The following is a 24,230-nucleotide window of genomic DNA, read 5'->3' on the forward strand; positions in this document are numbered from 1 at the left end:
AAAAAATTGTGAGAAAAGCTCAAACGATGAGAACATTTGCACTTCTTACACCTCATAAATTTCTCAAACAGAAAAACAAATCTTTACTAACAGTGTAATTTTGATTCTACAAGACACACAGCATTTTGATGCCTGTGTGCTCAAAACTGGAATAACATTTATGTTCTGCCTATTGCAACTGTAGCAGTGGAATAGATATTCTAAATAACAAGCACACTGAAAAAAGGAACCCACCCTTCTGCTACTGTGCAAATGTTCATTAAGTAGCTTTCCTATTTTATCAAGGCTTTCCTATTTTATCAATGGTAGGAAATACTCCAAAAAACTTTGAGCTGGTTGAGTCTCACCTATTGCTAATAAGGTAGTTTTGAATATAGTGGTATTTAAAATGTGTGCTGTAATTTGCCTTTACCTGGTAGATAAAGACCACCCCATATTTCCTATTACACAGAACTTACATTCAGTACCTTTGGTTTTCTGAATCAAGACATGTGGCTTAATATAATCTAAGGCAGTTTTTCACACTGGCAGTGACTACCTACCAGCAAGGTGGACTCCAAATACCTAGAGAAACATCAGTCTGCTGTTTTAGAATATATAAAAGTCAGTATTTTTCATAAATGAACTGCAGAAAACATGCAAATATCAGCAAAGTTCACGTTCTTCTGGAATGGATGCAATCAGTAGCAATTAATTTCATGGAAATACAATATGCCAGGTATTTTCTTGAGCACAGCTCTAAAGAACTCCAAGACAAAACTATATGAATTGACAGGTTCAAAAAATGCTTTTATGCTTCACCTGATTTAGTAATCTAGCTGCTCCCTTACAATCCTATATTCTTAATTTTTGTTTTGATTTCTATCTCTTCTCCCACAACATGCCACAGAACTATGTATAGCTGTTCAAGATGGCAAGAATGAAGGTATAGGACCCTTCCTTTACAGAGGAGGGGGAGGAAATCTACAGCACATGCATCACTTTACAGATACACATCTCTCCTATATTTAGCATTAACTGGCAATGATTAAAACATTCAGGATACCAGGCACACAAGAAACCTGTGGAAGCTGGACCTCGGCTTCAAACTCACTCTTGAAGTAAAGATAAAATCTAAAAACCACAGGAATAACTAAAGTCAGAGGGGTTTGTGGCCAGAGAACTCTCCCTGCTGCACTTCCTGTGTGTCCACCCTGAATGTGCAATGTCTTCAGTGTCAGAAATCCAGTATATTCCACATCTTCAACAAACCAATACCTTGCTAAGCCTCCTCAAGAGATGCAGAATTCCCTCAACATGAAACAATAATTAGGCATCAGAGAAATACCTGGGTAACAGGCATTCAAGTCATGCAAAGTTTTAGGCATGAGTGTTCAGCCCAAATGAATCCCTATATGCCTTTTTAGTTGAGGAACTTTCAGGATGGAAACCGATAGAATATTTTATTAGCTCCCTTTTTAGAGATTCTCCCTTCCCCTCATCTTCAGTCAAAAAAAAAAAAAAAAGAATAAGAAGTGATTTTGAAACCTGATCTCCAAAGTAAAGCTTAAAAAACTACCCAAAAAGTGTGTTCAAAATCATTCATTGTATGAGTTAGGAGCACTAGGCTTGATATCCATGAAAATACATCATTTCTTCAAGCACACAATCTTAATGGCAAGAAAAGTATCAGGAACATATATCTGAAGGAGGAGTGAAAATTCCACAGGCAAAATACTAGAGTAGATGCGATTATCAACTTTTGAGGCAAAATATGATATCTGAATAAATTAAAAAGTAATTAAATACTGAAGAAAACTCAATTAAAAATTAATAACCAAGGAACCAAAAAGAAAGGGAGGAAAATTAAACAGAACCATCATCTCATCAAGTCATCTTTGGCTTGAACGTTGAAGCAGAAAAAAAAAAAAAACCCAAGCCAACCAAAAAACCCAACCAAAACCAAGCCTCTTTCTTAGTGTTCCATGCTTTTACCTACTCAGCCCACCCACATACTTCACTGCAATTTCTCTACTTTTGTTTAATGTGAGGATGTACTAAAAAGCAACTAACAATAACACAGATTGGCAATATTTTGAGCTCTTTAGCCATGTGTGCCCCTCAAATCATTCAAAAACTCCCATCCCATTGCTATTGGCACAAAGACTGTCAAGCTGATCCTGATCCCTTATCTGTGCTAAGGAAGCAAGCCAGCAGAGATTGCCAGCTTGCCCTATATTCCCAGACAGGAACCTAATGGCATTTAAAGTCTAATGAAATAAGTCTCTTGAGCTATTCCCTCAGGTCTGCACACTACATGATTTACTTCCTATACCTTCTGACCCTACAAAGATTCTGATCTTTCTACATTAGAAAGGTCAAGAAGACCAGTCACCTCCAAATGGAATATTCGTACCACCATTTAGCAGGAAACCACAATTAGAAGATACACACTCTTCCAATACCAACCTAGACTGCCACTTTTGTTCAGTGTTATTAATTCTCTACCCTAAAGAGGACAGCATTCCTGACACCAAACTCACCATCGCGTTTGAATTCTAGCTCTAGAAAGTTTAGAAAACCAGAAAGATTTTTATTAAAAAACACATAAGGATGAGAAATAAAAGTCAGGTTTCAAATTAGCATGTCTGTGAAGTATTTATGAAACAGTAAAGAATTTAAAAGTAAGTGCTCTTACCAGCATCATTAGCATCATCCAGTTTTGGAATGCCCTTGATTTTACTGTGTTTCACTGAAGAACATTTTTTGTTCAGTTGAGTTTGTGCCTTAAATTTGACCCAATTCAAAATACTCTCTATGATACCACAGTTAGAAGCCTACAAGCAACAAATCAGAATTGTGGATGAGAAAAATAAAGCTTCAGATAGCAGATTCTTGCATCTCAGTTTTAAATCATTAACACTGTTTCCAAGGTCCTCTAAATTTTAAAAATTGAACCTGTGAAAGGTCAAGGGATTAACACACACCTTAGTATTTAGCACTTTATGCACATACAACTAAAACACACCACAAAAGGAGTTTCCTTTTCCACCACTTCTATAACTGATGGAAAGAGCAAAGGAGGTCTGAGGCCTAACAAGAGGTTGTCTTATGCTGTGTATTTGATGTGCTGAGACATTTTAGGTACTTAGCATTTGTTTCCTGGATTTTGACACCAAAAAGCAGCCTTATGGGATATTTACCACCATTTAAATTTTCTTTGGAAATGACTGAAAATGGCTGAAAGACAATCAAAACTATTTAAGAATGAGCTTTCTACCAACCCCTTGAGAATCTGATACCAATTTTAGAAACACATCTGCAGCAAAGCCAGCATGTAGTGTATTTTCTAAGCTAAAACTGCTTTAGGTTTTGTTTCACATCAAAAGAAAACACAGATGGAGCAAAATACTTTGAGCTTTGGCTTTTAATTATCCCACATAATACAGCATTCATTGTTGAGATTGTGCTGCACACTTAATGCATCTGGAAATCAGTATTTACTTCTGGGAATATTAAAAACACTATAAATCAAACCTGCTGATGGTAATACAACATGTATTTATTCTTCAGATTTCGTTATACAAGTCTGTTATGTTATTTTTTTCCCCTCTAAATTCTATAGGAATGTCACCCATAACACAGAATTAGAAGAATAAACCACTATACAATCAGTAAAGTTTTGATGCCAGGAGGATTAGCAGTGGCACTGTTCTCCGCATTACTGGAGTTTCATTTAAGGCTATTGGCATTAAATAGGACATAGTAAAATGAGTTCTGGCTAACAGAATTCTACTTTTCCTTCATTGTATGAAAATGTAGTAGAGGAAAAACCTCTCTGATGCATTTCTACAAATACATTAATTTAGAAGAGCAATTCTTAGCCCATCTACAGAAAAAAATTTAAACTTACTTCCTCACAATAATGATCACTTTGAATACTACAGACATCATTTTGCATTTCTTTGATTACTGGACAAACAAGTAAATGTGAAATATCCTCTCCTTCTCTTTTCACTCCAGTGAAACAGAATAGGATTGATACCAAAGAGTAAGGCAGACAATATTCTCAACTTCAGAAAAATATTTTAACACAAAAAACATTGATCAAGGACCTTGTTTAGATTTTAAGAGTCAAATTCATTTCATTTACCAATGTAAATGCCAGAATCTCCAACAAACAAGTTGATCAGGTGAAGCTCACTTTTAATTCCAGGGCAACAGTCAAAACACAGTTACTGCATCCATTTTTAAGACCAGAGAATAAACAGACATTCCTTCATCCCACTTCCTGAGTATGCAAATGTCACTGCAGTACCACAATGAACTATAACTAATCTTCTGCTATAGAACATACATACACTTGGTCCAGTGTGTCAATTACCACTTCAAAAGGGGAAAAAAAAGAGGCTTACTTACTGCTTTAAAAAATTTCTCAGATAGCTGGCACTTGGACCCAAAACTTTTAGGCTGCAATGTCATGTTTTCCTTTGTCTGGGAATCAAATGATGGGTTTTCAATCAAGCAATTAACAAAAACCCATATATGGTTCTTCACCTGTTTAAAACACAGAAACCAAATTACTCTACAAAATTCTCACATTCATCTTTTTCAATATTTCTGCATAAAGTTACTTGCCTGAAATGGTTTGACTGAAACTCCAGCTTTATTCTTCTTTTTCACAACTTCTATCAGTTTGCCCACAACCTGATCCACCACGTAATCAACATGCCTACCACCCTGAATGAGGGAAGAGAAAAAAAAATACAAATAATAAACAAAATAACCATTAAATTTCCTAATAGTTTTTAGCTGTATTAACAGTACAGAAATCCATGCACACTGAGTTGCAACATAAGATAGAAAAATCTGGTTTTTCCAAGTCATTCAGTCTTCATTCAAGTGAGGATGACAGAAGTTAATTGATTGATTACTCAAATACCTTCCTTTAAATTTGTAGATAAAAAAAGCCAGAATATTAATAAAATGTTAAATTCTAGTCATAGGAATTCTGTCATAGGAAGTTCATATCACTTTAACTAAAATCTTGTAATGAAAAGTGGGGTGATGCATAAACTGAAAACCTAACTCCTAACATTCCATACCTAACTCAACATTCCGTATTTTACACAGATCACCTTTGCTTTAGATCAGTTAGCACCTTACAAAAATACAGACTAAACACTGGTTCCTGTTCAGAACAATCTACATTAGGGCAGACAAAACAAAGAGCACATGTCTACAGAGAGTTCATCATGAAGTAACAAACAGAACAACCCTCGCTCTTTAAAGCTGTATTTAAAACAGAACTGAGGAGAAAAACAAAGCTCTTGACAGGTATGAGGAAGTATAGGATAGATAAGAAATAAGTAAGAGAAAACAAAACCAAGAATAAACAGCGGCCAAAAAGAGAAAAACAACTAGCAATCAAATCCCAAAAGTTAGGATTCTACATTTTAAGGCAGAATATGCATGTGAAAAGACTGAAGATGTAAAGAAGTTGAATTGATGGGATAGCAGCTGTTCTCAGATTCATGCAGAAAGCAGAGATTTAAATTTAAAAAAAAAAAGGGGAGTAGATAAAACCAAAATGGTTAAACTAGTAAATATTATTAGTCATAACCAAACCATAAGTTGCACTTCAAACAAACCACCTATGGTTTCTCTCAGTTCTGAGACTCATCTACTAAAACAGCAACACAAACCATTAGAAGCACCATACAAAGTCTTTTCTCATGGCATTTCTTCTAAAAAAACCAACCAAAAAACCCACATCTAAACCCCAAAAGCTGCCAAAATTAAAACACAGCTGTTTTTATCCACATACGAATGACAGAGTTTCAGCAGAGGGAGAGTTCAATGGAAAGCTGATCTATCAATAAACTGCCACTTTAAAGAAAAATAAATCCATTTCCAAACTGTAAAGAAACGCTATAACCAGAAAATATCAAATTACACGCTTCAAAACCATTCCACATTTGAACAGCAATCTTAAAATGCCTTTTTTTTACTCATCACATTGCTGAAAACTTATGCTTATGGGAACATTTCAATATATTTTTGAATTTAAAACTTAAGCAATTTTTAGATTTTGCTAAAAGTAGCATCTGACATATTAAGAAAACCAGCAATTTACTAGTTATTACAGCAGTTCCTATTCTTAGGAGATACTAGTTATGACAGCAGTTCTCCATTCCTGAGTCCGTTCTAAAGCGTGCAGCTGTGAGGGATGGATGTTCAAAGCTCAGAGCTGGGACCTTCTCAACCATCTCACCAGCAGGTGGCAAATGGACCAGAACAGGCTGGAACTGCCCCAGCTGTCAGAACAATTCCATACAAGACACAAAGGCAAAAATATCCTCTGAATCTAGAGGGCTGCCAAAGACTATTATAACTTTTGAATTATGGGGAAAGAGAGTGAGACCTGCATAACCTTCTTTTTCCAGAAGGTAATGATAGAATCTCTATCTTGCAAACTTCAGGATGCAAAGGTATCTAATTAAGTGCTAACAAAAATCTTAAAAATGAAGCTTTGACTGTCTCCTATATACTGTTCTATTCTTCTCATAGCCAACAATTTCCATCAATTTGGAGGTAAGCTACATTTGAACTCTATGGACAGATAAACGGTTCATATGGTAGAAAAATTCAGAAGCTAACTATAAATTTGAAGATTTCATTTAATTAGTTCTACCATTTCAATCATCTTTTCTTCTGCATTCTTTAAAATTATATTTATTTTATGAAAATAAATCTGAAATCTAGAATAGTCCTGAATTTTCTGCTGAACTCCAGCAAATTTTAGCAGGCTGGGGATTCTCTCTCCATGCAAGTCTACCTTCTGACACTGCAGATGTATTGGCTGAACATTTCTGCTAAAATGATTGGTAGTATTAGTTAGCAGTGCCACCATATTGAAATTATCATTAGATTGCTATGTTAACTTAACAGCTGAGGTTTCTACTACAACTTCTACCACAGCTACTATTTGAAATTCAGAACTTAAGAAGACCATGTTTAAACAGTTTTGAAGTCTCAGTTAAGGTTATCTGCACAACTGTTAATAGCTACAAACATTCTTTCAAATGCTGTATCAGAGTCTGAAGTCAAATCTTGTGGTGGTCTGCTATGGCAAATTTTGATTAAATGGGAAGCTGAAAAAGGTAACAAATTTACAAGAACTAAACAAGGGAGTTGTACCTCAACATACTGCCTGACCTCCCAAACACCCCTCAAAAAATACCACACCAGCAACCTAAAAAAAACTTGCTTGGAATTTATAGCAAGTTTAAATAAGGTGAGGGAAAGTTACAGGCTGGGTGAAATTTACCCAAATGCAGAAACAAAAAGCTGTCAGCAAACAGTGATCATTAACAGCTAGAATGAGCTCCCCACCTGTTAGCAGATAAAGGGGCAGTCAGCCAATGCAGTTATACTACCCATTATGTCCCATCAGTGGGTAGCTACTCAACAATTGCTGGTGAGGGGGTTCACTGCCCAAACATCCCACACCCAGCAACAAACATAAAGATGGATTGAGAGAGTGGGGAAAACTAGAAATTATAGCACTTACTTTTGAAGAATACACAGAACTTTTTCCTGAGCATATTTCAAAAGACTATATAATAACAAGGTATGTGTAACTGCATGATGGTGAAAAACAGATCCAGAAGAGTAAAATTCAAAATCTTTGGAGTAAGTGTATGCAATTTATTTTACTTAGGAATCAGGAAGTATTCAATTTATTCAAACATTTTTTTTTAGCCTGGTATCAACCATAATGAAGTTTCTCTACATTGCCAGTTTCTTCATAAAAGTATTGTACACGTCTTTAAAGTCATGTTATTTTTCTTCTTTATGCTGCACAAAGAGGCCTGAACTAAAACAAAGTTGTAACCCTTCAACCACCTGATTTATCATCCCTAGTTCTGACAAAGTTTTTAATTGCAATGCACATTTAAAAAGTAAATATTCTACAATGAAATAAACCTGCCCTGTTACCACAGAACATTTGTTCAGCTACACTAAGAGTGACTGAAAAGAAGTTATGTAATAAAAATTATGTCCCACCAAACACTGGCTACCACATCACCTACCACCAAGATTAACACTGACATTCCTGGGCACCTGCTAGACTAAGTGTAACCACCAGTGCTTATGAACCATTTGTGCTACCATTAGAATTTTCTTCTGACTCTTTCAACAGAGATCTGAGCAAGGAGAGGTTTCAAAGTGTCTGATTACCAATTCTTCTCTTTCCCATCTTTTGGAAAGCTCATAGTTAAGATTCTCTAGAAACAGTAAGACCAGTTACTGGGACTGCTTATTCTAGTCTTGTTAATTCCAGCTTGTTAGATCTGCTACCTCCAATAACTAGACTGTTTAGTAAGAGCTAACAACTTAACTGCCTAGTTGTTAGGTCACTCATCCAGTGCAATTTGTGAAGAGCAGAAGTGACAAACACCATGGTGGACCACAGATCTCTAAACCTTATTCATGCCAAAAAAATAAGAATTATGGTGGTTGATTTCAGGTGATCCCCTTCCTGCCTGACCATCCCCACAAGATGAGAAGCGCCAAGCTGTACTTTATTTAGTATGCTGACCACACTGCTGCTTTAGTATAAAAACCTTTGTTATTATCACTACTATTACTATAGTTGCAAAGAAAACCTAGGTATCCTTACAAAGATACACAAAGAAAAGAAAACTAATCTCAACACTTCAGGCCAATTTTTTCCATCATAAAGCAATAAATGGACAGCCATTTAATGCCTTATGGACAGAAATGGCATTTAATGCTCAAGGACACCATAAGCCATTTTTCTCCTCCAAAACTTGCTACTGGTAGCTTTAAAGGTGTTTGTACACTTTTTAACCTTACTTTCAGAATTATCTTATTACAATGTGTAAAAAGGAAGAAATAAATTCGTTCCGTTTTCTTCAACACCATGTATGCTCACATAAGACATCAGTATCACCAATAATGATTACTAGCGTTTTCAAAAGTAGTGCTTATGTAGAAATACTGCTATGAATGTATTTTGATTGCATCCAATTGCTTTGCCAGCTCCTCTTATGCAGAGGATTACCTCACCTATTTATTTATAGCAACCCAGATTCACTTTTTTATCAAACACCTGACTGGGCATAGCCTCAGAATGTATTTCATCATTTCCATTTTGTACCATTTGATCTAACCACTCACCTTTGTGGTAGCTATACTATTTACAAAGCTGATCTGCTGGAACCCTTTTTCACTCAGAGTGAGGCACACATCCCATCGTTCATTCACGACTTCGTGGATGACTTTGAGTGCGACTCCGGTTTCATCCAGCTTGTCCTTAACGTAAAGATCTACGTAGCTGCGAAATCCATTTACCTGCAAGTAACAGGTAACAGTCACTACCCTCTGCACCAAATACTCAATACAGCCAAGATATATCAAGTGATGTTCTTACAGGTAGTTTCTTCCCATTCAACATGACTTTGACTCCTTTGCATGACCCAGCTAAATCATACGCTCGTCTTGTCATCAGGGCCACAATATCCTTATCAAGCTTTTCCATTTTAAATTTAGACAGATCTGGCTGGAATGTAATGCATGTGTAGTCATCACCTTCAAAATGCTTAATCTTGGGTTCAGAGGTCTTCATCATGTTGTTCATCCAAGTCTGGAAACAAAACATTTTAGATGTTAGTTTACAACACATTGCCCTCCTCCTTTATTCCCTTTTCTAGCTATGCTGGGATTGCAACAGTTACACAACAAAAAGCTCACAAACATCCTTTAGAAATTTCCCCTAGTAAAACACTACACAAAGTTAACTGATTTACACAGGTAAGCACAAGCATAGGTGACAGCATATTGGTGGTTTCTGGAAACACGCAGGTATTATTACATTGATGGACATGATTCTAATGCAAATGGAGCCTCCCACAGAACTTACTAAATCAGATACAAGTGAGCTGGGATTACAGTCCTTGTTACCCATCCGTTTAACACTTTCAATCTACTACACACCTCTACAGAGAGGCTTTCTAGTCCCTGACTCAGTAGTCTCCAAGACAGCATCTTGGTGGCTGTGCAGTGTGCCAAAAAAAAAAAAAAAAACACCAAGGGGTTCAGATTTACGCAGGAGTCTTGTATCGTTCCCTCTTTAAGAACATAGGCAAATCTGCATGATCAAGCAGAACATCTGCTCACAGCATATATCCAAGTCCAGTTCTAATAAATTCTCACAGATTTTGAAAATACTGCAAACATAGCACTTCAAGCCATAAAGCATTTAGTCATTTGCAAAAAGTACACTTGAACCAATACTCATTTGCCCTTTGGCAGTCAGCATAAGATACTACATTTTTTAAGAGACAGGCATAACAGATTAACTGTATTATTTATATAGTGATATGACAGCATGACCAGAAATTAATTAATTGTCCAGAAAGTAAGACAAGAAAGCCCCCAGCTGGGAAAGACTGTGAAGCCAAGGAACTTTGGTATCTAATACTCTGCCAAAGTATTTTAAACTTTTAGAAAGGTGGCCACTTCAAAGCTATATACAGTAGACCTGATCCTATTCTTGGTCTGTATGCTAACAGTGACCAGTGGGTTCAGGTGGGGAGTTTGCACTCAAGTCCACATGGGGCTAGTTAAATTCATGACATAAAAACTGAAAAATCTGTTTCTTAACACCATACAAAATTACACAGATAATTATTTTCATGATTGCATAGCTAAGTAGAAAGATTTTTTTGACAAATTATACAACAGCAATTTCAAAATGTTTCAATTGAATATATTCCTTTTCACAGGTATATACTTTAGCTTTAACAGAAATTCGGGGGTTTTTAGTCACCTCACACTTCAAATAAAGTATTATTTTACCCAAAAAGCCTAACACATAGAAATACCAATTTTTACCAACTGAACTAACCTAGCCTGCAAACTCTAAACATCCCTTTGAATGAGAAATTATCCATTTTGTTAAACATTCCTGAAATATATGTGTTAGATTTTAGACCTATAACTAAAAAAAAAAAAGAAGTTTGAACATTTCTATACCTGCTTAAAGCTGTGTTTGTACTCCTTGCAAGCAGTTTCAACTGTAAACTTTGTACTAAATATGTTACAAAGTTTTGCACCATAGCCATTGCGTCCACCTGAAAAAAACAATATATAGTAAACTAGGGTCAGTTTAAATTTAGGATAATAAATCATATCCTAATTTATTAAATTTATTTTTCCCTGCATTTTAGGAGCAGAAGTGTTTAAATACTCATATATATTACAATTAAAATATAAAAGTATATTGTTTGTTACTCAATAATGAATACTGACATTAGAGATGTAAACATAAAGTTCTCCGTAAACACTGGTATTAAAAAAGGAAAAGGAAGATATTTCCTTTACATCTTTTTACTCTAATAAAGAGCTATAGTAATGGTGACTGAGTAATCATCTGTTATGAAACAGAAAAGAAAGAGAAAAATTAAGAAGGGGAAGCATGCTGAAGAGACACACAATGGCTTAACTGAATAAAACAAAGCACATTAAATAGCCTTGCCTGTAACTTTTTTCTCATCATCATCATAGTTGCTGGACGTTAGTAGCTGCCCAAAGATTAAAGCAGGTACGTATACTTTTTCTACTTTGTGTTCCACAACTGGTATCCCCTTTCCATTATTCCATATGCTGATAATATTTGATTCCCTAGAAAATAGTGAAGACATTAAGCAAATGAATGCAATCTTGAAAACAGACTTCAGCGTATCTGTTTAAACACAGTAAATAAAATAACTACATAAAAATACAGCAAAAGACCATATTCTTACCACATTTACTTAGAGCTCTAACAATTTTAATTGCAAAAAACTCCACTTATTTTTGCTTATTAGATGTCTTGGAAGAAGGAGCTCAAATTGACCATACATGACAGTATTTCATACAACAATAACCCCCAAAAATCTGTTTGAAGAGCTTCCACTATCAACATGAACTGCAACAGGATCCTGACAGTAACAGAATTAAACTCAAGTCAGAGATACAGCTTTTAAGGTTTCTTTGAAGTCCATCCAGACAAGTTATCATCTGTTTAAAAGTTATTTCTGAGTTATGATAAATATCGTGACTTATTTTATGTATCAGTGCCAAAATCCATCAATATCTGGCATCATTAATATTTCTAACTCTTACACAGAATTTTCATTTTTGAGTATTAGATAGTCCAAAATCAGGACAGGTCAGGCAAATTTACAAATTTACAATTTCCCTCCCACTCCATGATGAAAGTAGAAAAATCACTTCTCAGTATATTCATCCTAAAGGTTAGGTCTGAAAACTAGCTTTCTAAAAAAGTTATTATTCAGTTAAGTGTCACTGAAAAAGTACTATTGAAGGAACCCAATCAGCATCTATTTAAACACAGTACTTCTCACTTAAAATTATCTCTTCAAGTATTCAGTTTCAAAAAACATGGTAATGATGTATTTGCAATATGAAGCTTCAGTGTGATATAGATGACTAATTCAAGCAGTCTTATCCTAATGCTGAAGGAGTTAACACAGAAGTTCAAGAGGGGCAAAACTGTGCTACAGAATCTCAAAGCTGGTATTTAAGATTTGTAAAGAACCTGCCTGGCTATAGTTATGCACTGCCAATTTAAATTTATCATAAATTTTACGGACTTGTGGTTTTAAGTTTCATTCAAACCTTAACAAATGGTTAAGGAAAGCAATTATTATCAATTCAGAATGGTAGCACTTTTAATTCACGGCTTCATCTTAAAATATGAAGCTAACGGAAACAATTCAAAAAATATTCTGTTTTCAAGAAATTCAATTTCATTAGTAAAATCATTTGTACAAATATAAACTGCAATAGCACTGGCAGGGAATGCAAATGAAAGCATGCTTTTACTTACGGATCAATGGATATTTTAATACAAGTCATATTCTTGTCCCTCTGCTTATTGTCAGCAGCATTTACTATGAAACAAAGAAGCACAAATTAACACTTCATAGGCAATTATTAATCTCTGTAAAACTGATTTTATACATATTCTACCACCAGTTACAATAGTCCAGGTATTTCTTAATCTGGTAGCTCTTTGTATATATTTCGTATCTTAGCACTGAAGTCTATAAATACAACCAAGTATCTACAAGAAGGTATTTTTCAACCTTCTCATAATTACTGATTCTATTTCTAGCAGTTAGACTATCTCAGAAATAAATATAGAAGCATGTTTTGTGAGCTCATAACTGTTCTTAACATACTGAGCACTTCATTCTTCTCTTGTTGTTCTTGTTTGGATATTCACTTGTTTGAATATGCAGCATGTACGTGAAAAACCCTAGAAACTTATATGCATCACCAGACCAGTTTACACATTGAAACCCACCAAAAAAGTCATATCCACTGAGCTGTGTTTTGACTGCAGCAAAAGTTCTCTCTAAAGAGACTGCAAGACTTGTAGCTAACAGTCTACACAGTTTAGGATCAAAACAAGGATAACTGGAAATTAACACTTTAGATCAGAATTAAATTAAACTGCATTGCCATGTATATGAACTACAGGAAGCAGAAATTTGACTGTGGCCACTAAACATGAAAACACAATACAGTCATTTTCAGTTTCTGTCTCATCATCCATGAAACAGATTAAGGTAAAACCCCAAAACACCAAAGTACAACATATCTTAACAGCTGACAAGGACCTCAGTATAAGATCAGATATTTCAAGGCGCTTTTGCTAAAATCATGAAGTGCAGTGTCATTCAAAATCATGCATAGCTAAAATGTCCCATTTTCATAATGTTACTACTCTGTCCCCTAGCTCTCAAACCCCACTCACTGGAGCACTTATCAGTGCTTCATAAAGCAGCAATAAGCTGTGAAGTACTACAATAATGACAGAATACTGATCTTCCTTCTGAATGGGACAATATGGAAGTGGTCCTCCTAACATAAAAAAACAAAAAACTTAGATCTACGAGGCAGCACTCAAAACAGAAGAGATTAAAGGCTTTCATTCCCATGTTTAAAAATAATATTAAAAAATATTAAGCATTATTTTCCATCTCCTCAAAGACAACAATGCTGTAAAGCAATTTTAGAGATGTGGAAAAGTTGTGAACCTAATGAAGGTCACAACAAAATTGACCTCAGTAGACCATAACTTAATTTATGAGGTAATCCTACCAATCCTTTAAACAGAACGTCATGAAAGCTGTTAAGTCCAAGATTTCATGTCAATTAGGCCAAAATATCAGTTCAGAAGACAGCACAGTATTCAGATATTCCACATCTGATTCATGTGTGCCTGTCACCAACAGAATATCATCAACCAGTAAGTCACAGTAACTCAGAGAATTTTGACAAAATTTTCTAAAAATAATTTTTTGTGCCTCAGTCATAGCGCTTTTTAATGGCAGAATGATACTCATTTATTTTAAAACTGTATGAAGTCTAGAAATGATCCATGAAAACTACCACCACTATCCTTCTGTACAGAAGGAGGAAGTTTTAATGACTGATGAAAGGATGATCTAAGTGAACATTCAGATAACTTAGAAGTTGCATTCTTTTGGAGGAATAATCTTCTTTCAAATGTCACTTTAAATTGTAGCCCTAAAAACACTTCACGGATTAAAAATCTTGTAGCAATATTGATCATAAAGAATGATCTAGTTTGGACATGCAGTAACAAATATTTGCATTTTCTTACAAGTTCAGCTGAAAACTCTTCCCTTTTAAACTGTTCTATAGTTCTAGAATGCACTCAATTTTTATGCCCTCTAGTTTAGCAGGATTCAAGTCTGGGATTTAAACTTATATACAAGTTGATGTACTTTGAGAGCACTCAGAAAAGATTGTACTCCACAATGCTAAGGCAATATTATTGCTAAAAACACTTACCAAGAATTTCATCAAAGATCTTGTACAATCCTGGAACAAAGGTTACTTCTCTGCAATTCATTCCTACATCTTCATCATAAACCCACATTAACTACATGGAAACAAAATAAAATAAAAGTATTTACTATCTTGGTAAACCAGTCTATGATTCTCTATTTCCTTCAGGAACTTTCCTCTTACAGTCTGATTACTGCAGGCATACAAGACAAAAGCAGAAGTCTGCAGAAGTTATAGCTGTACCCATAAAGAATTCCATAATGAAAATCCATTATTTTCTGCTTGGCAGGTAACTCCCAACAGTACAGACAGTGACGTTCAAAGCAATTTACAACTTCACACAAAAAACTGAAGAAAGTGCCAGCAGGAGGCTTAAATTCTCTGTTCTCTACCTAAACCAAGAGACTAAAGCATTTTTGCATTTCATACAAATGCTACTTACAAATATATACATATATATGTGTGTGCTTATAGGCGTTTGTGAGCACAGACCTATATGCACATAGCTGTCTGCTTACACACGTAGGTGAGTGTTTGTATTTTGACTGGATTTCAGTATTTTTTGATCATATCTTTTCAGATGAACCAAGCACTCAATGCCTTAAAGCAAGTCTTATCCCCTTCCTACACATGCATACATAAACAAGACCACAGCTTTTGACCTTCTAATTCAGAAAATTGAGAAAAACAGAGATGCATGTATTTAATAACCAGAAGAGACATCTCCTCATTAAAACAACAAAAACCATTAAGACTGTAAATTTAGTGACATTTACCTGAGTTAAGGGTTCAACTGACCCAATGTAGGTATCTGGACGGAGGAGGATGTGCTCAAGCTGAGTCTTTTTCTGATAAACTCTCTCAACAGACATCTTCTTTGAAGTGTCATTTTTATTAATGCTTTCTGAGTCTTCCTTTTTTGAAGCATTCATCTGATTATCAAATAATGTCTAAAAAACCAAACCAAACCAACAATCAACCTCATTCAATCTGTCACTCTTGAGATATAAACAAAATCTGACAGGGATTTAAATTACAATCAAAACTTGTCATGTAATTTAAATGTTAAGTTTTCAGATGTATTAAGATAAAGCTATCCTTGCAACAGAGAAAAATCAACATGACAGATCCTTAACAAATTGTTGCATATTCAAACTTCAGCAATTTACTAAGCACAATAAACCAAAATAAGGAAACAACAGCACAAACAGCATCTACTTCTTCAGGTTAAGTATTTATAACATTCATTTTGTTTATAAGCATTTGAATCCAAACCACTGAACACTGTTCTAAATGGTAACAGCAATACTACACTTTTACATTATAGTCTGGACAATTCATTCAGTGAGACCTAAGAAACATCATAATGCCTCTCCTACTGGCTTCTCAATTACTACAATTTACATTCTCTGTTGAAGTGATCAAACCTGATACAATCCCAGGATGCTTTATGATTAAATGAGAGACACTATTTACAAGAGCATATAGAGGAATGACAAGGGAGAATGGCTTCAAACTGAAAAAGCAGGTTTAGATTATGTATTCTTTACTGGGGGGCTGGTGAGGCACTGGAACAGGTTGCTCAGAGGGATTGTGGATGCCCCAACCCTGGCAGTGTCCAAAGCTAGGCTGGATGGAACTTTGAGCACTTCCCACCTGGTCTAGTGGGAAGTGTCCCTGCTCATGGCAGGGGCATTGGAACTTGATGATCTTTAAAGTCCCTTCCAACCCAGGTTGGAATATGAAATAAGCCAAGGACTCTAAGAAGAGATAATCACATAAGCTAATGTCGGAATTTAAACAGAATTCAAGCCTAATCTGTCTGAATTTTATGAAAAATACCTTGAAGAACAGTTTTATGGTAAACTAACCCACTTTGGGATGGGGAGGGAGGTGAGATAAAGAGATTTGGTGCACTTTCAGCAATTTTTTTTTTTTCCTGATAGATACCTCCTTGCCTTTGAACGAAAACCACATAAAAAAGGTTAATCTCAGAACAACCAAATATAGACTGGCCCTCTTCAGAGACAGTAAAAGCATATATACAAAGAGACTAGCAATGACATTTTACAGTATACATTCCTATCTATAAATTGGAATTATCTGAATTATCTTAAAAATGACAGTAAATGTAACTTTAACTCACATTATTTATTTGCCTGGCTTAGGAAGATATAAGGAATTCTGTCTCCACTCACCCAGTACCAGAAATTACCTCCTTCTCTCAGAGGGGGTTTATCAACTCTGAAGCAGGTGTTACATGACCAGTAGAAATCATCACCAGACAAATGAGGGCAAAACCCAGTTGCCACTCAGGCAAATTTTCTCCCTCTCATTTAGCTGTTTCCAGTATGTGTCTATATAAAGTAAATACAGGCTAAACTCCAACCTTCAATTAACCAGTCATTCTGCAAATTTTGTGGCCCAAAGAAGTGTAATCACTTCTCCTTCAACCTAGCTTTTGTTGCAGCCCCAGATAGCAGTGAAAGCAAAGGGCAAGAAAGTACATAAATCCATAGGAAAAAAGGAGCAAAGGATACTGAACTCATACTAACAACTTCAGCAGAATCAAAAGGGCCAAACACCAACCTATAGCACACAATTCTCCACATATTAATCTCATTTATCTTCTCCAGCTTCTAGTACTCAGGCTTTGATGCCTCTACACCTCCCCCCACCCAGTGGGCACAAGAATAAAGCTTATAATTTTATTCATAACACAAGCAATTACCTTTCTCCTCCAGATTTAGAGATCACATTTTTCTATTTTATTTATGGAAATTCTAGGAAACACACTTCCAGAACTTTGAGAGAGGTAGATTGTGTGCACCAGTGATGACAACAACCAATTATTTGGCCATGAGTAAACTAGAACATGCCAAATGAGAATAAAATCCTCTATTATCTACTCCTATATCTGACAGCATCCAGAAGAAAAGGGGAAAGAAGCCAGGGAAGCTCACAATCTGGAACAAGGACTACATGCAGCAGAGTTGGAACCACAACACTAGCTCTCATGACTATTCTTCTGGAGTCTATCGCATTTTCTGCCAAACAGGGAAGTTACAAAATCACATGGGTGATTAGAGGGCTTTAGTATCCAAGTTAATTTAGCCTTCAGAGTTATTTGGTTGTAAACTGTGATAACCCTGTCACCGTCACCCTAAAAATATTAGCTATGGATCAACTAAGCAAGCAGAAAAGGAACAGAACTTTGCAAATAGATGCACTGAACTGATATACATGGAAGAAGAGGAATAAGAATTGTTACTACAGAAGCATTGCCAATAGTTGCAACACAGTTTTTTTTCATTGAAGTAGTTCTGTGAATGATGTCCAGGCTTTCAAGGAGTTTTACTGTACATGTATATAAATAGTTTTTATTACCATCTTTGACATCATATATCAAAGGAATTACCCTTAGCTCACTTACTGGTCCCACAGCTCTGCTAACACTGTTTAACTATGTTCACTTGTTCTGAGGGGACCGGTGACTAGCAGGAAAATAATATAATATATAATATATCATATATCATATATCATATATCATATATCATATATCATATATCATATATCATATATCATATATCATATATAATATAAATATAATATAATATAATATTTCTCAGATTAAATAAGTGTTGGAAAAAATGGAAGAGAAGAGATCTAACTGATACAGAATGCAAAAGAATTCCACATGCAAAGACCATCAAAATCTTGTTCAAACAGAACTGTTCCATTTGCTCCCAATTCTTAGGCCAGAAGAAGTTTTTACAGTCAGAGAAGTTTGTGATGGGCAGTTACCACACGATAGTTCTTCAGCTGACATGTTTATCTGTATTATATTCTCAGGACTGTTCTGAGATAGCTCTCCAAAATGCTTCTACTCATCCAGTGTGCAAGGACTGGAATCTAACCATGCATCACAACTCAGCACACACATTAACACAAAGTGAGAACTTAAACCTTAGCCTACATATTTAGGCTACAATTTTCCTACCTTCGATAGCAAAAATGCTATGGGGCAAGTAGAGTATGAGTCAGAAGATTAGCAAAAGTCCATTTCATTGTGACCAAGTAGCTCTAGATTGGGAAGAATTGTTACAGAATAGAATATTGGAAAGGGATTTCTACAAGCTATTGCCTTTAATACAATGATAGGAAACACACTTCTACTTTCCAGTCAAAGTCTTACTGACAGCTTAGAGGAGTTTGTGCTTTCCAATTTATCAGTAATAAATGTAGAGTATCAAAACTCTATCTTTTGTTGAGATGCTACTTTTAAAATGTTGCCATGTTGACAGACAAGGGAGGTCACACCTAAACAAACTCTACTGCCTAAAAAGAGCTAGCCCTGCAGAAGTGTTCTTTCTGGGGACACCTGAGTTTTTCTGTAGGCCAGCATTAGTAAGGATCCTCTGCTACTGTACTCCCTGGGACACCTACATCCATTATTGTTTATAACATACTCACTGGAACACGACAATATATGATTTAAGAAGAGAGAAAAATACAAAAAGCATCAGCATAAAATATTTTCTTTCTGCTCAGTGATTAAAAAAAAGGAAAAAAGTAGTCTTAACTTCAATGAACTTTAATGCTATAATTTTTATTAAGACATAAAGTATACCAAGCTTAAATGTTCATTTCATTGTCATAGAGAAAGACAGAATTTATTAATGATGCATGATTTTATTCATACAATACTTCAAGAATCATACATATTCTGCATGCAAAAAACCCTCGTGTTTTCAGAACTTATTTAACACACTATTGAAACAAAAGCCCAAAAGTATTCAACTCTACAGATGAATGTAATTATGCAGGTATGCAAGGATCAGTAGTCCACAGAACTGCAGTTTCCCAGGCCAAGCATTTTGGGCTGTGCTGTAACCAGAAAACCAATTCTGAATATCTTTATCTCCATCTCAAATGGACATTTTTAGAGTTCAAGTGATGCTCATAACTCATTCCAAAAAAGAGAAAATCTTCATCACCAAACACAGGATAAGATCTATAGACACAAATATCCTCCACAGTCTTCACATTTTGTGTTCCTTGATAAAAAAACCAAAATAAAATTTAAGTGTTTTCAACTTCCAAATTTCTACTACTTAAAATACAAATAAATGCAACAGGAAAGTCCTCCCCCACTTTTCTTTTTTTTTTTTTGTTTTAAACTGGGCAAGCACTTAACCACAGGGCTGTTTAACTGACAATCTCTGCTGTATATTTTGGAACTGTCTCAAGAATGCCTTTTGTATTCTGTCCTGTATGAAAGATCTTCATATTGTTAAAGCTTCAATAACACTTCTCAAAACAGCATCAGCTGTTGTTTTATGAGAAAACCCCTAAAGAGAATTAACCAAGTGTCACAAAGGGCTTAAGTCTTCTGCTTCACAGTAAGATTGCTTTTTGCTTGTTTGTTTATAGGTTACCCAATCTTCAAGGGCTGCTTTACAATTTTAATGTTGCCAATTTTTTTATTATTTTTTTAGACACAGTGTATGACTTTCTCAACAATCTTGTGACATTCAAGACTTTACAAATTCTTACTAATCTTGTGGACTTTCTAACCCTCAAGGTTGGTGACAAATACACACATATGGGTAAGTCAGCAAGACAACCATGCTTAAGTAGTTTGGAAAGCTACAACCTATTGCACTGTTCATCCTCTTTCAAAGACATGCAGTCAAACTTTATACAGTGACCTCTGATGGTGCCAGCTTCCTACATGCTCTTAAACACAGCATAGTGACAACTGGATAGAAAAACCTCAATCCTCAGCTGACAGCAATTGCTGCACAGGTTACCACACCACAACTATCATGCATGCTGTCACGACCAGGTCTTATCACGGCAACTGCTTTCCCCAGGATGACTGAAATGTCTGCAGAGCTTCCCTTTTGAAGGTGTTTTTGCCATGAATTTATCTAGTACTCTGTGAAAGCTGCAGTCATTCTTTCCTTTGGTGACCTCCACAGCCAGAACCCAAGTAGCTGCTGACAGACGACAGTCTGGCAAAAAGGCTTTTACTGTCTACCTTCAATCCGTGAACTCACATATTTTGCTTTGGCATCTTCTTTCTTCACATTTTGCCTTTTTCTTTTTCATGTTGTGTTCTGACCCATTGACATTTTTGTGTATAAGAAGGCATGTATGACATCCATATTAAGTCAGAGATTTTTATTGCCTTTTTGTAATGAAAACTGGGTCATGCCATCTTGCTTTGCATTTTGAGCCACTGCGCTGAGTCTGGTTACTTATGCTGCAAACAGCTGTACTTAATACAGCTAAATCTTAATACACACTTGATCTAGAGGGTTTGGCAGCACCAGAGAAAAGCTATCTAAAGACACAATAACATATAAAACTACAACAAAGAAGGCAGGTTGCATCATCAATCTTGCCATAGCTGGAATATACATCCTTGGTTTGACTCCTTACTTTAAGTGAAGGATTCACTCTTACTTAAGTAGATTAATTCCACGCCACAGAAAGTTGAAAAACCTGAAAAACGTTAATATTAATGTCTCTCCTCACTTACACAAACTTAATTTTGTATTGGTCACTGTCATAGCCTCCTCCACTGCAAAGTATCTCCATACAACAACACTAATAAACCATTTTTCTTTAGTCTGCCCATTCCTTCTTACCCCTATTAGGTTGCAAGAAAAGGGCTCATTTTCTACATTGGTAGACAAGCATAAATGAGTCGAGAAGAGAATATGTAGGTGAACAAGAAGTTTCCTTCCCTTTGTCTTTTCTGCCTTAAACTCATAAAACTACTCCATATAATGAATACTCCTGATACATACTCCTGAATAGGCAAATGCAGCCCTGGGACATAACAACTTAGAAAAGTACATGCCATGTGTCCTACATTTCCTTAAATAAAGTGTAGGATAAGCACATTTAGTGGGACAAGACAGTAAATTTTGAGTGTAATTAAGCCGTAAAACCTTGGGAGGTTGGTTAAGTAATGAAATCCACAGATTAGAGTTCAAAACAAAACTACCTCTTCTGAGGGAGATATGCTATACCTCAAAAAAAAAAAAAAAAGTGTATAGGTGCCTTGTGATAATTACTAGGGAATTCTATAGATAACACGCACTTCACTGCAGTGTGTCATATTGGATCATAATGGCCTCTTCTCACCCCAGAAAAATAGACAAGGAATACAATTTTACCTAAACGTTTTGCAATCTTCCCGAAGAAAACTCTGGCTGAGAATACCTCCCACCATGAAAACAAAACTGGAGGGAGTTTCAAAATAAACCACTCTCCTGCTGTGTTTCACAAATGGTTGGGCTCTCCTACCAAGATGAACACACACAAAAGTAACAATTCCCTTTTACCACAGCAAACTTCCATAGACTGTCACATACCATTAGTAACATGAACTAAATCTCTCTATCACATCCTTCCCAAAGCTGATCATGGAAAGAAGTTCCCAGAAAACTCACCCAGAACTAGTCTCACCAGTGAGACTAATCGATCTGTTCATTTTAAATTCCTTTTTTTTTTTTCCTCTTTTTTTTAATCCCCTGATTCTGACACTTCTCTCTGGACTCTGAAAGCACCACATTACATAGAGTTTAGTGATGATGATCCAGGTATGGAATAGCTTCAGAATGGTCAGATTTCCCCGTTAGAGAAAACCAAAACTATTCACTGCTGCCAAAAGGGCAAAATTCCTTCTTTCTTCCCTCCTCCGTTCTTATAGTGGAATCAAATCCACCTCCCAACAATCTGGTTCAGGGAGCAAACAGAGCTTTTCCCCATTCTTCATCAACCAGAAGCAATCAGTTGTTCATTATCTCACTTTTCTGAGCAAGCTTGCTAGAGAATCAGATAAGTTAGTGGTGCAAGGAAAAGAGTAGAAACACACAGCTAGGAGGATATGCTTAAAAAAAATAACCCACATTTTTCAACAGGTATTGCTAGCTTAGCTGCACGATGGAATGACACTCTTGGAATTACAGAGCTACATCTTCCTAGTAAATACCTGAACACCATAAAAGTAGCATCATTTTTATTTTAGGATTATTAATACACAACATATAGGCACACCAGATTTAAATAAAAATTTAGGGATTTGCTTTCTCCATTCTTTTTGAAGATTAACACCTTTGTGCAAATATGTATGCTCACTGTAATTACTTCTGACCAAAAAATTATGTATATTGTTTTAAATATGAATTCATTTTCGGTCATATTAAGTAAGTACAGCGACAGTCATGCTTTATTTGGCACAGGCTTCTACACAACCAGCAATACATTCAGATCGTGATCTTTACTATGTTCTTTAAAAGCAAGTGTCTAACATCTGCCCTTGCATGATGACAATTAAACTGAATTTTATTGCTAGATTTTTCTGATGGTCTGAAATTTTTTAGTTGTCTATCCACTGACAAGTTCTATTTCAATACTAAAATTTTTATTGCTCACGGAGTATCAAAAAGTACATCCATGGATGATCTGGTAACAGATAATCTTCTAAGAATCTCTTCTTCCCAGCTAAAATTCAGAGGTAAACAAGGGAAAAAATACTCTAACACAAAAAGGAATTTATTAATGTTATACTTTAAGACACCTTATGACTGTTTTCTTACAGATTCTGGTAACAGTGGTCTTTGAACCACTGGCTGAAGCTGTTTGATGACAGAATGCCCAAATCTGTTTGGTCCATTGTTTCACCACCCAGCTCACACACAAGCCCTCCACTAGCCAAGAAATCAAAAAGTTTGAGGTTCTGACATGTGAACTTCAGGTTATCAGTATCTGCCTGCACCTCTTTATAACTCAGTGTTTCCCACATCCTTGACCTTTCCCTAATGCTTTACTGCATCACTAGTTTGAGCACTGTGAAAGTATTCCAGACTCCCAGCACATTTCCATTTCCCAACTGGAAGGATTACTTGCCACATCCTGATGGATTTTTGTTTCTGAAAAACAAATTCTTTTAAACCCATATAGGCTATATGTCAAGTATCATATCAGCACTGTGATATTTTCTTTCAGATGTTCTGGGTTCTATGGCCAGCTTGAACCCATATCATACTGCAAGGTATTTTTTCCCTGCTGACCTATCTTCATTATTAACAAATAAACTTAAGAAAAAAACTTTGGGCAGGACTAAGGCAACACTCAAGACGTTCATGCTGCAAGACGGCACCTGGAGAGAACAAATCCAAGAGGATAGTTTCTGAGCTCATGTTAACTGGCACATATGAAGATTTCATTCTACAGAGCACCCCAAACCCAGACTTTTCTGGTTAGGTTCTGGACTACCGCTCACACTCCTCATAGAGGAGAGGCCAAATCTTCTGCTG

The 24,230-nt window shown here is 35.8% G+C and overlaps 1 protein-coding gene across 2 annotated transcripts in view; it reads right to left on the minus strand.

Annotated features, from left to right (window-relative positions):
- TOP2B (DNA topoisomerase II beta) overlaps positions 1-24,230 on the minus strand; it is a 61,274-nt gene that overhangs the window by 27,674 nt on the left and 9,370 nt on the right. For both annotated transcript variants that reach the window (XM_053935168.1, XM_053935169.1), the window contains exons 2-11: positions 15,672-15,845; positions 14,899-14,989; positions 12,902-12,965; positions 11,546-11,691; positions 11,044-11,141; positions 9,440-9,652; positions 9,187-9,360; positions 4,618-4,719; positions 4,399-4,536; positions 2,678-2,816 (exon numbers count right to left, since the gene is read on the minus strand). In XM_053935168.1, coding sequence (XP_053791143.1) covers positions 2,678-2,816; positions 4,399-4,536; positions 4,618-4,719; positions 9,187-9,360; positions 9,440-9,652; positions 11,044-11,141; positions 11,546-11,691; positions 12,902-12,965; positions 14,899-14,989; positions 15,672-15,845 — 1,339 coding nt within the window. The remainder of the gene's footprint in view (positions 1-2,677; positions 2,817-4,398; positions 4,537-4,617; positions 4,720-9,186; positions 9,361-9,439; positions 9,653-11,043; positions 11,142-11,545; positions 11,692-12,901; positions 12,966-14,898; positions 14,990-15,671; positions 15,846-24,230) is intronic.

The sequence above is a fragment of the Vidua chalybeata genome, chromosome 1 (genome assembly GCF_026979565.1).
Source record: "Vidua chalybeata isolate OUT-0048 chromosome 1, bVidCha1 merged haplotype, whole genome shotgun sequence".
NCBI lineage: Eukaryota > Metazoa > Chordata > Aves > Passeriformes > Viduidae > Vidua > Vidua chalybeata.